Source organism: Mixophyes fleayi, chromosome 8, assembly GCF_038048845.1.
Source record: "Mixophyes fleayi isolate aMixFle1 chromosome 8, aMixFle1.hap1, whole genome shotgun sequence".
Taxonomy (NCBI): domain Eukaryota; kingdom Metazoa; phylum Chordata; class Amphibia; order Anura; family Limnodynastidae; genus Mixophyes; species Mixophyes fleayi.
The window spans coordinates 37,991,422-38,004,646 of record NC_134409.1 but is presented as its reverse complement, the minus strand read 5'-3'; the positions used below and the strand labels follow the sequence as shown (position 1 = coordinate 38,004,646).

The window sequence follows — 13,225 nt, the reverse complement described above, 5'->3', positions numbered from 1 at the left end:
CCTCTGGGGATCTCTGGGCCCTTGGCAATTGCCTAGGTTGCCTAGTGGTAAATCCGGCCCTGACCTGGGGACAGACATTTCTTCAGATCCGCTCCTTGTTGAATATAGACGTGCGCATGACTGAATTATGTGCGTTTTCAAACAAACGCAGTCTGTTTGTTTTGCGTGCCATAATAAATCGGGTCCTTAATATTTTATATCTGTTAGGCTCTACATATCATATTGCGCATCCTCCATCAAACTCGGATAAGCAATAGAATTCACAAATGATGCTATATATGTATAAACTACCTGTAAATAGTATCTGTATAAATGGTAATTTCTGAAGTTATGATCTATATTCGTCACGTTCTGATGTTGCCACTTCAGTTTTCATTAGGAAAACTTGTGTATAATAACGAAAAACTCAGCACCCACTGTAAATGGGTTATTATGGATATTTGAACTCTCACCAGAGATCTGAACCTTATATGGTCACTGAACCGCTGTTACTGTTCCTATAACTTATAGTAGTGGGTACATTCATAGGAATTGTTAATATTTGGGATAAAATCCCAAACAAGTTTTTATGCTATAGCTCCAGGCCTCCATTAGGTCCGTTATTTTAATATTACTCTTCCTTTACAATTAATTTGGTCAAGTTTTGAATGTAATTCTTTCTACTGGCCCCAGCAACTTCAGCCTGACATTATACATAAAGGGTCTTAGAGGTGGATTGAAAGATGAGAGATTCTGGAGATGAAGTGGCTCAAGGTCAGAGGGGTAACGTTTAGTACTCTGATTGGCTATAGGTCATCAGTACAGTAAGTATTGCTGCGGTTAGAGATATGCACAATTTTAATAGCATAGGCCCATTTATAACCCTCTGAACACTGGGACCACAGGTAACTACCCTTCTGCCCTATTTTGGACAGTAAAGTGATTTATATGATTATCTTCAACTTCAAAATAACAGATTTTCCATAGAAGTAGAGTGTTGTTGAAAAGTTGGACACTTGCCTGCTCCTTTATCTTTTAAAACTAATTGGTCTTCTTGAATGAGTGTTCACAGAAATATGCTGAGTTACTTCAGTTATAGTAAGTTTGTTTTAAGGAGGTTGATTGTGTTGTTTAAAGCTGGAGAGAACTTTTATGTCTCGTATACTGATCTCTCTTAATTCTGATTTGCACTTTTTCTGCTACAATTGTAGAGCCTATTCCCCCATGAGCTAATTAGTAAAACATGTTCCTTGAGAATAAAAAGGGAAAATCAACTGAGAGAACTGCTGGCCCACCAGATAAATACATTCATGCTTATAATGAATATGTACACTGCTGTGCCAGATTTTAGATGGAGAAAATAAAGTTAGCTATATCCAATATTTGATTTTTTTACTATAGAGACCAAAGAAAATCTATATGCTGTAGTGCATAGACTGCATAGCCTTGCTTGGATTGTCAGACCAACTCTATTTAAAACCGTTTTGTTTTAGGTCCAACTTGAGTCACTCTCACTGAGTGAATAAACCACATTTTCTGCTACTTCATTATTACTATTCCTCCTTTGTATCTCCATTTGTTATCCGTTCCTTTTAATTACCATTAAACAGAGCAGAAATGAAAATCAGGTGGGGGGCTTCTAACATTTCTTTGGAGGAGCACATGAACATTTCGGGCTGTCCAGTGAATGTAATATAGGCAGAAAAAATATTACACGATGCTTCTGTCCATATATGCCTTACGTGGTACATGTCTTGCGCTCCTCATGGGGTTATTACAAGCCCCTTCTCTGTGCTCCATCTTATTGGTACTGAAAGAATCAGAAATCCGGCAGACAGATGAGAACAAGGGGACCCTCTTGTGTGAATTTACCCCTAGACTAACTTGTTTTTCAAATTGTTTAAACTATTTGAAACTCTCATAATATTGACCTATCTATCTATTGACCGTAAAATATATTTGCTTTCAACCCCATAATCAAAATAGGCCTATTAGTCTCTGCCACAAGGAATTTCAACCCTGCCTTATATATTATGATTGAATGGACAGTTAATGCAAGTGCACAATATATACCTGCTATTATTACTATGCAACTGTGTGGGAATGCTTTGTGTCTGAAGCAATTGCAGTTCAGCCTTACAACTTGTTTTTTTTGTATGTGTCCAGTTTTAAATATTTAGAGTTGGATGCAAGTGCGTAAATGTGTATTCCATACAACTTGCCCCATTATTTTAAGCTGCGCTATCATTATCAACATTTATTTATATAGCGCCAGCAAATTCCGTAGCGCTTTACAATTGGGGACAAAAACAGTAATAAACAAACTGGGTAAAACAGACAAAGAGGTAAGAGGGCCCTGCTCGCAAGCTTACAATCTATGAGACAATGGGAGTTGGATACATGAAGATAAGTCTACATATTGCATTTCAGTCCAGCCAGATTGCAAAGGTAAAAAAAAGAAACTAAAAAACCCCAAACAAAAGGGATTAGTATGATATATGAACCAGTCACACAGCAATGTTTGTCTGAGGGTTGTTGTCTTGTGAATTGTGTAACTGGTGGTAATAGGGGTACCTAGGGAGGTTGAGGAATATTATAAGCTTATCTGAAGAGGTGGGTTTTCAGAGAATACTTGAAGGTTTCTAGACCAGAGGAAAGTCTTACTGTGCAAGGGAGGGAATTCCATGGAATGGGTGCAGCTCGAAAGAAGTCCTGTAAACGGGAATGGGAGGATGTAATGAGAGTGGACGAGAGACGCAGATCTTGTGCAGAACGGAGGTGTCGAGTTGGAAGATATTTTTGCACAAGTTATGAGATGTATGTTGGTGTAGCATTGTTGAAGGCCTTGTAGGTTAGTAAAAGTATTTTTTATATTGGATTTGGTAAAAAACGGGCAACCAATGTAGAGACTGACAAAGTGTTTTAGCAGAGGAAGAATGATTTGCAAGGAAAAGTAAATCAAACTATCTTAGAGAGGCAGATAGCGGGATTCATGTACGTTGCAGTAAGAGCAGATGCGAGGTCAGCACTCCCCTTTGAGATGCATCTTATTTTTGTCTCTTTGAAATACATTCCTTATAAATCACAAGTTCTGCGCCTACACCTGACTATGTAGTTTTCGAGTTGGTAAAATGACTGATTGCACCTGATGCATCTGTACACTAGATTTATGGATGCGCCGATAATAAGAGGTGTATAACTCCACATACAGTAGTCAGGGCCGGATTAAGGGGGGGGGCACAGGGGGCAAGTGCCCCTGGCCACCCTCTCTCAGGGGGCCACCCGGACCAGGTGTGTTGCTGCCCCCAAATGTCGGCAGCACAGGGTTCCGAGTGTAAGTGCTCTGTCGGCAGTATCAGCACAAGTAAAGCTTTTGCTTTTTTTTTTTTTGAGTGTTCAGGGCTTCCGTAGCTGCCATGTAGATGACAGTGTGAGGAGGAGCAGAGAAGAGCTGCCCTGCCTGTCAGGCATAAGGTAAGTTAATATCTGGGGGGGAAGGGAATGTGTTTGTGAGAATGTGTACTGTACATAAATATAGTGTGTGTAGATATTGTGTGTGTGTGTGCATTGTATATAGTGTGTGTGTGTGTGTGTGGTATATAAACTATAGTATGTGAGTGTGGGGGGCCAGTATATATATATAGTGTGCATGGGGGCGGTATGTTAATATATGTAAGGGAAGAGGGTTCTTAATATAGTATGGGAGGTAGGCTATTTCATGGTGGAATGCTGGTGGGGGCTCATTATTTAATGAGTGCGATTTTATTTGTGGGGTGATGGTGGGGCAATTTAATTTAATATTGGGTCCTATTAATTTAAGATGAGGTGGTTTGGGGCTATTAATTGAACATGGGACTGATTTTGGGAAGGAGGGCTAATTATTAAAGGGGGTGCTATTGATTTATTAACAGGACTGTTTGGGGATTCCTAAAGTTTATGTCCCTTTTTTACCTTTTGTTTTTCAAAACAGGGCCCCGACATCACAGAATCTACACAAGCAGCAACTGAGCTTAAGACACCAGCAACCACAGGTGGTGAAAAGTGACAAGAGCAGGTAGGAGAGAGCAGGACCATCTTCCAACTGTCCTCATTATAGTGGGACAGTCCAGAATGTGGGTCACTGTCTCACTTAGTCAGGATTTGGTCTGACTACAAGGACAGTTGGGAGGTATGTCCTAATTCACACTGTTATGTTGTGATGGCAGAGCTGCGTGCACCTAACAGTAGTGCACACAGTATTGCCTATTTATTTGTCTAAAATGAAGACCATATTACACAATAGGGGGCCCCCCTGTCGTAAGTGCCCCGGGCCCCCAGAGCCTTAATCCTGCTCTGACAGTAGTGGAACCGGAAGTGCTCAGATGTTTGTTTGTGCATAGACAAACAGACAAGTTTACATTCAACCCTAAATCCCTCTGTTTCTGTAAAACAATGCAGAGGCCTGAAATAGGGGACGATTTGTCTTCATTAGACTCTAAGGGGTATATTTACTAAACGGCGGGTTTGAAAAAGTGAAGATGTTGCCTATAGCAACCAATCAGATTCTAGCTGTCATTTATTGAGTGCATTCTGCAAAATGAAACTAGAATCTGATTGGTTGCTATAGGCAACATCTCCACTTCTTTAAACCCGCAGTTTAGTAAATCTAGCCCTAAGACTCTACGCACTGTTGCGCAAGAGCATCTTACACTGAGGCAGTTGGATGCACCCATTCTGCTTTGGACACAGCTGTCAGTCTACAGCGTTTATTGGTTCTTATGGTAAATGTGACCTCCGTAAGTGCTAAACCGTACCTAAAATTGTACATTCTACATTTCACGTGCATCCTATAATGAATACAGAGGTCTCGTTTACTGTAACAATCTATAGTCGGGGGCACCGAGGAGGGGGGCTGTACATAATACCGGGGGCCCCGGCATGCCTGGGGGGCCCGGTCTTCACCTGAAGTAGTTAGGTTTTGTTTTAGTTTTTTTAGTTTTAGTTTTTTCCCACCATTAGGTGGCGCACACACCTGGTGAAGGGAGTGGGGGGTGTACGGGTTTGGTTAGGGGGAGGGAGCTCCCAGTCCCTGGACAGCCTGCATAGTACAAGATTTCGTAATCTCACAAGACTAATAGTTTCCACTCTGCACCAACACAGGACAGGTAAGGGGAAGGGGGTCATAATGTGTCTGGGGGAAGGGTTATAATGTGTCTGGAGAGGGTGTGATAAATGTAATGTTTTATTGTAATGTATGCATTACATACTGCTTGATCTGTGTTACATACAGTGCTCACTTATTGCTCGGTTTTCCATATTTACATTTTCAAAATAGGCCCCAACATTCAGGGGTAGGCTGGGCAGGGGGCATCTACACCCCCTTAGTCTTGGCTCCCTGGGCTAAAATTTGCTAGCCCTCTCCTGCCAACATTCCAGGATCCATACAAGATCCAGTACAAGGTTGTGAAAGCTGCAATAACAGGTAGGTGAGAGCAACATCGTTTTAATACATATGTCCTGTATAAAGAGGCACAGCCATGTCCCATGTTGACAACGCCCCCCAACACTGTGACCTATGTATGGAGGGGCGCAATCACTTACTGTACCGGGGCCCCAGATTCCTTTTGGCGGCCCTGTTTGTAGCTATATTCATGCTAGCTGCATCCAAGTGCAGGTGACACTTCTGCCGACACTGGAAGCTGCAAATTCATGTCAATTTATGTGTATTTATGACATGTTAAGATTCTTGCAGACCGCAGCATCAGGTCTAGTAGAGTCATTGACCCCCTGTGGAGTAGTATACACTGCATTTATAGTGATCACTAACTACTAGTTGGTGTATGTTCTTGCCATCATGGTCCTTTCAATATGAAAGTTGTTGTGCTCCCTTACACAGGATCAATGATGAATATTTCCAAACACGTACAAAGCACCATTGGCATGCAGCCTGCAGTCATGTGCACACGACCATCTCTCCTTCATTCTTCACAGGAGAGTGGACAGGAGAAATGGATACCCCATAAAGATCATTGATCTCTATGGCGTAATTGATTGACAGTGCACACTGGCACCTTACTGATATTGAAGTATAGATGGGGGTAAGTAGAATATCTTCTAGTTTCCCCTGATCCTCTGTTATTTCACCTTATCGACATGTAGACATTATTCAACATCTGACCTTTACACTAAATTGTATATTCTAGTATAATCTATTTAGCATTCTCCTAGTCAGTCTATATGACTGCACTTTTTTCTGCACATTGTGGGCTATTGAATAGCTCGCAAAATTCTCTATGTGCAAAATACAAACCGATAATAAAAATCTGATTGTGGGTTCACTTTCCAATTTTACCTCTCAATTTATATCAAGTCTGACCCTATTAATTTGCGCTGTGTCTGCTTTTGCTTTTCTTCATCACGACTGCTGTCAGCGCCTTCGCTTGCTGGAGGAAAATGCGTCTCAGTGTTATTTAAAATGTCACAAAAATGTATAACTGTTTTGGGTAAAATTAAATAATTTATTTGTTTTCCACTGTGCAAACGTCTGCCCTGGAATGCAATTAATTTTGATACACTGATGTATGGCACAGTCATTATGCGAGCCAAGAGAATATTTCTGCCTAAAAAATAGCAAACGTTAAGTTTATTTGTTCATGGAAAATGTAACAATTGCTTATTTGTTGCACTGCCTGCCATTAATACTGCGGAGACAGATGTAAAACGATTTATAAAACGTGTTTGTCTATTTATTGAAGGGGAAAAGCTCCATCCCCAGCCAGGGCTGCAATCAGGGTGGTACAGGGAGTACAGCAGTGTGGGGCTCCGGTGGCCCAGGGCCCAAACAGATTTATTAGGGGAGGGTGGTGACATGGCGGGCTGCATTTCTAGGCAGCAGTTGCTCCTGAGATGTGAGGGGTGGGGTCAGGGCCGGATTAACCTGAGGTCTAACTGGGCTACAGCCCAGGGACCTCAGGCATCCAGGGGGCCCTTGGAAGTGCTCATCGGGGGCGCCCCCGGCCCGATCAATGCTGCTGAGCCTGTCACTGTAGGCCTTTTCCCGGCGCTCAGTAAGCTCCTTACTGAGGAGATCTCATGAGTGACTTCCTTTCCCTTAATTCGGTCCTGGGTGGGGTGAAGCCTCTGTGCTGATTTAAAGAATGCGGCAACGGGCCCCTTTGCAGACAGCACGTCCACCTCCACTCCTAATATGTGGGAGCCTCACGGTTGTCACCAATTGCTCCAGTTCCAGGCCCCCAGGTGCACATCTTCCAGAGAGCGGTGGTTTACGGATAGAGCCACAACAAGGCAGAAGGCTCCCTGCAGCATCAATGATGTCATGTAATTAATAACGTCACAAATCTGGCAATGGAGAGGAGCCGAAAGGAGCCAGCAAGAAGTAGCAGAGAGGTAAGTAAACTACTGCAGGGGATAGATAGGACCAGAGACGGGGGGCAGAGCCGGATTAACATAATTTGCTTTACCCCTGGGGCCTCGGGCAGCTGGGGGGCCCTAACAAAGACTTTTACTTAATAAAGCCGTGGGTCGGGTTGGGGTCGGCTCTGCCCCTGACTGTCACTGCCTCCCATTCATTCAAGTTAGACAGGTGTAGCTAACAGCAAATCTGTTGCTGGTAGCTGCCCTGTTGTCAGTACGGGCGCAGCATGCTGCTTACTGAAGAGGTCTCGTGAGACTATTATAGTCTCGCAAGCAGCACGCTGCCCACCACACCCGCACAGAAATGCCACTTGGAGCCTGCAGGCAAGAAGAGTGGACCAGGTAAGTGCTGTTTTTTTATGTATTAGGGGGGAGGAGAAGCGGAGGTGATACATTGGGGCTGAGGGGGAGGGGAATCATGTCTGGGGATGGGGAGATGAATTGGATGCAGGGGGTCGAGGGCCTTTACAAATTACTGGGTGCCTTACAGTACCCTTAGCCCAGGGGCCTACATTGTCTTAATCCGTGGGGTGACTGAAGAGAGAGGGGGGAGACAAATGTTGGTTAGAGGCTAACTTAAAAATGAGGATGGGGTAAGAGAAGGAAGGAGGGGGCCCTACATTTTTTTACTGGGCCCCGCAAGAACTGGTGGCCGCCCTGTCTCTGGCAAAAATTGGTGCTTGCGCTGGAGACAGTGCTTCACCTTATTAATCAAAGGGTCACCGGGTCACAGGGCAATAGAGGTACTATCGCCGGTGGCAGCCTCTGCTGGCGGTATCGCCATCCTGAGATGGCGATAACAGAAGTAACTGAATAAAACTGTAAATAAAGCATTTTTTTCCCAATGATTGATAATTTTTATATATTCCTTTGTTTGTTTTTTTTACAAAGGCCCTGAAAGCTCTAGTCTGGGTTTTCATTTCGACAGGGTATATGTGATCTGGCTATCCAGATGACACATGCGTATAGCACTCCATGGGGTCAGTCTGAAGAGATAAGTTAACCCTTACTGCTTGGGGAAAGCTCAGTATCGCTCAGCTTTCTCTGCGAGATTTGTAAATAAATTTGCGGTGATAGAAAATCATTCTTATCGCCACATTTTTCGTAAAGAGCCTTTAACCCTTTTTATATGTATATACAGTGGTATGCTCTACTGCCACTTCTCCTATTGCCCTCTGACCTCATTGTAATTAGAGATGTTCACTGATCCCCGTGTTTTAGATTTGGTTTTGGATCTGGATTAACTTCGTGTTTTGGCTTTGGTCTTGGCAAAACCGCTCTCACGTGTCTTGGTTTTTGTTTTGGATCCCTATTTTTTTTTTTTTTCTAAAATCCCCATTTTATTTTATTTATTTTTTGTAAAATCACATAATTTGGGTTTTTTTTGTTCCTACATTATTATTAACTTCAGTAACATTAATTTCCAGTCAATTTTTGTCAAGTGACAAGAACACTGCTACCCCTCCTGTTTCTGTATAAGCAATGGCACTGGATCTCCTGGGGAGGGAGGTACTTCTGGAATTCAAAACCCATGAGATCCGACAACGCAACAATGATGTTTTGACTCGATTCAGGTATGAGGACGCGCAAAAGTACTGAGCCGGCTCGCGAGCCTACTCGGATCCCCTAAGTTCGGGTGGGTTTGGTTTTCAGAACCAAGCCCGAGCATCTCTAATTGTAATACTATAACATTATTTACACACATATATAGTGGTGGAAGTGGGGGTGTATCCGGTGGTATGTCATACCGCCACTTCTCCTATTGCCTTCAATGTAATACTATCACATTCCAGTCACTTACATTATATACACATATACAGTGGTGGAAGTGGGGATGTATTTGGCGGTATCATACCGCCACTTCTCCTATTGCCTTCAATGTAATACTATCACATTCCAGTCACTTACATTCCCATTATATTTTCCATACCGCCTCTTCTAAATTTCCCCTTCGACCACTGTGTATCTATGTAACAAATGCCAGTCCCATGACTATATAAAAGCACAAGGAGAATGCGGTTATACAGGAAACAGACTTCTAATATCCTTTTTTTATTTTACAGTAAAGGGGTACATTATTCTTTTATGATGCACAAGTTTTAGTTTGAAACCAAGCAACTGGTTTGTGTGAGATGATTCTCCTGTCCAGTTGTGCATTACCTTCATTGACCTTCTGAAAGTGTTCTATGATAGGATGCCATAGGCAAACCGAGGGGGATTTCCTAGTGCCTGAAAACCCCCCTCCAAGCCTGGGGCACTGTATAATTGAGGTGGCTGGACCCTGCTCCCGCTTCACACACCGCCGCTCGAAAAGAGAGAGCTGCGTGCACCTAACAGTAGTGCACGCAGCATTGCCTATGTATATTATGGGGATAGGGAGAGTAGCCAAGTACTGTCTAAAATTATAGCCACGGCCCCATGCATGCTGGTCACGCCCACTGGTGCTGTGGAAACCCCCCTCTGCAAATCCTGCGTTTGCCCCTGGATGCATAGCCTAGTCATGTGACTCTAGTAACACCATTACTCTCCAAATAGAAGTAGTGACATCACTACTTCCCAAATAAAAGTATATATTTGACACACATTTTATGCCACTTGTTTTTAAAAATATCTTTATATTAGATATCTGTGTATAGTCCAAGATCTTATTTATGTAGGCTTAACTATATAATGTCACTGATGCTTATAATGTAATTTTGAGACGGATTACAGGAGCAAGCATTGGGATATTCTTAGGTATGGGGAAGGCAGCCTGTCTCTGTCTTTTTACCAACTTTTGTGGTACAACAAAAATGTTTATACAATTTCCAGTTATTGTACTTTGCTGGGAAATGTGGTAAACACAGGAGACCTTGACCACTGAGCATAACTACTATAATTTATTTAAAAACCTGTAATAAATGTTTACTCATGCAGTTCATAGACTGGAAATGCCTCTATATTTAAAAGCTGCCACTTCTTAGAGACCGCTCTGTAAACTGTGACAGTTGGTAAGTATATATTCAGTATATCTGGTGGGGACGCCTGTCCTGTGCTTGTCTGTGGTTTTCATTTTCACAGTTGAAAATATATTTTACATTTTTTAGTCAACAGTCCCCTATCATAATGTTATGGTTCATCGCTGCTAGGTAAATATATCAATGAAGTAAAATACAGCATCAGGAACAAACAAACAAACTTATAATACAAGCTGTAGCCCATAACGACCGATTGGTTGTTGGCACTAACCAAACTACTGTCAAATTAATGTAAGTATATACTTAATTAATTTATATGGGTTTCATTTGTGCTACTTGCATGCATCCAATACATGTTCCTTGTGGGGCTCTGAAACTCCATCCTAATGCCCAGGCTACAAAGCATTGTGGATGCTAACAACGTTACACTTTAATTTTGATCATTTAACACGTTTCCTACTAAAGCACTTTTGTTAAAAAAAAAAATGAAATTTTTATTGAAATTTGGGGGATGAAAGCAAAATAAGGAACATACATCCATAATAGGGGAAGTAAGGGTAGGGAAGACATCAGGGCCTACTAAAGCACTTTTTGACATTGATAGTCGAAAAAAGAATGGGCATAGTTTCAAGGAAGCCTTTGCTTGTCGTTGCCTGCATTCAGAAGTATTAAATGGGAATGCTCTATAAATACATGACAAACTATTTATGCTGATGTGGCTTTAACATATTTACTATTGTTGAGGTTCTTTTTCATTAAGTGGCATATTTTAATACAAGCCATTTAAAAACCCAAATCAATTGCTCAAGATGCCTGCGTTTGAATTTGTAGCCATGGCATTCTGGGAGGAAACCACAAATTATTAAGTACATGGAATAGCTTCTCGGTACATAATAAAGTTTCTGCAATTAATCTTTATTGTGTGTCTATATTCTGAAGATGGGAAATATTTCATGGGCAACCTGGAAGCCTTCTGCATAGCAGGTTTCTAGCACATAAGTAATATATTCTCTATCTTTTATTTGCAGAAACGCCACACCCAAAAGAGAACGTTCCTCTTGTAAAACAAGACCAGGTAAATTCTAACCTTCAGCTGCCTGCAAACATGTTCTTTGAAAAACAGAAAAATCTCTATATAGGCGCCTAATAATTAATTAGCAAGCAATTGTAAAAAAATGTTTTGGTTTAGAGGGCTCTTTCCATACAGGGTGTTCTGTACTTCTATAAGTGTTTTATAGCTGTGGTACTCACTATCCCGATGAAAGAAACCCGACAGTTTGTGCGACTTGAACACTCCGAAGCTGACGTGCCCGACCGAGTTATAATTGCGACTGTTTAAAAAAAAAAAACAACCCACGTTTCATAACAGTGACTATGCGCGAACCCGGTACTAGTGAATGACGTCGGTGTAAAACGCGACACTACTATTACTGCTGTTTAAAGGGGGTGTACAAGAAAGCGCCAGCTGTACAATAATTTTTTTTTATAGTAGTGTCGCGTTTTACACTGACGTCATTCACTAGTACTGGGATCCCGCATAGTCACTGTTATGAAACGTGGGTTGTTTTTTTTTTTTTTTAAACAGTCGCAATTATAACTCGGTCGGGCATGTTGGCTTTGGAGTGTTCAAGTCGCACATACTACTGTCAGGGTTTCTTTCATTGTTACAAGGTACCCCACCCTTTTTGGAGTACAGCAGGCAATAGCACAGCTACAGCTAGCAGTAGGATACCCGGCTTTTGTCAGTGATGCAAAACCCTAGAAAAGCTTATTACTTATGTCACAGCAATACATCCTCTGTTTATTATCTGTTATCTATTTTTTCTAATCTGACCTCACGGGTGGGTATATCAGCAGAGACCTGCCTGGCAAAGGGTTATATTATTCCTCCAGTCCAGGATTGCGGGCACAGCTGCGTGTCGCTATGTCTCTTTAACATTGAACAATATATTTTAGTATTTTACCTTTTTATGCTTCATTTCTGAAAATTCACATTTTGAGATATTCTTGCCCCTTAAGTCATGGGGTAGAGGGGTAAAGCTAACCTCACTGGCCATTTGCAGGTCTGAAAAGCCATGCAAAGATTAATCTTCTTTTAATAGGATTGACTATATAAAGATGAGCTCCATAGTTCCTCAATTTATCTTACCATTAAACATAAAACAGCATAGACTCCTTGGCAAACTCTGAGTTTTTGTAATATAAAACATGCTTAGTTGGTGCCTTGGTCACGAGGACAAAGTCATCACAAAAAGCTTTTCACTGAAATTTGAAATGTGAACCAGGGTTTCCAATAAGTTTGTTATACAATCCCTGATTTTAGATTAACTTGTAAAATGTATAATGTTGGTATCATGGTATGTTAAGGTTTCCAGATATAATATTTGCTTACTACAGTAGTTAAAATGGGTAATAAAATCCACGGTGCGCAGCTTAAACATTGTATTTCTATTTTAGAGGAAAGCTTGATTTGGAAACACATATATATCCTTCAATTTTGTTTAATGCATTTTACTTTAATATTCTTTTAGTTAACTGACACTACATTATCCAGAGACTTCCCCTTTGCCATGCCTTCTTGTTCTACACAAGTCCCATTAGTCGGCCGTCCATGGAAATCCTTATTGCACAATACAGATGAATTTCCAGATGAGATCCCATTATCACCATTACGTAAGGAAAACTTTGCTTGACTAATTATATGCTCTCTGCAGATGTTTGATAATTTTGGATCTTATGTTGCTATGAGTAAAGTATACACTGGATGAAGGAGTGTCCATTTACTTTTATCCAGAAGTACTTATATATAGAAAAATACAAAACCAAGAAACAAAACAAAAGAAATCAGTGATATTGGCCAGTAGTGTAATGGGCAG

General features: G+C 41.4%; 1 protein-coding gene across 4 annotated transcripts in view; it reads left to right on the top strand.

The window, feature by feature from the left end:
- The window catches only part of BRDT (bromodomain testis associated), a 66,006-nt gene that overhangs the window by 36,827 nt on the left and 15,954 nt on the right, over nt 1-13,225 (top strand). For all 4 annotated transcript variants that reach the window (XM_075182388.1, XM_075182387.1, XM_075182389.1 and 1 more), the window contains exons 13-14: nt 11,378-11,424; nt 12,881-13,022. In XM_075182388.1, the coding sequence (XP_075038489.1) occupies nt 11,378-11,424; nt 12,881-13,022 (189 nt within the window). The remainder of the gene's footprint in view (nt 1-11,377; nt 11,425-12,880; nt 13,023-13,225) is intronic.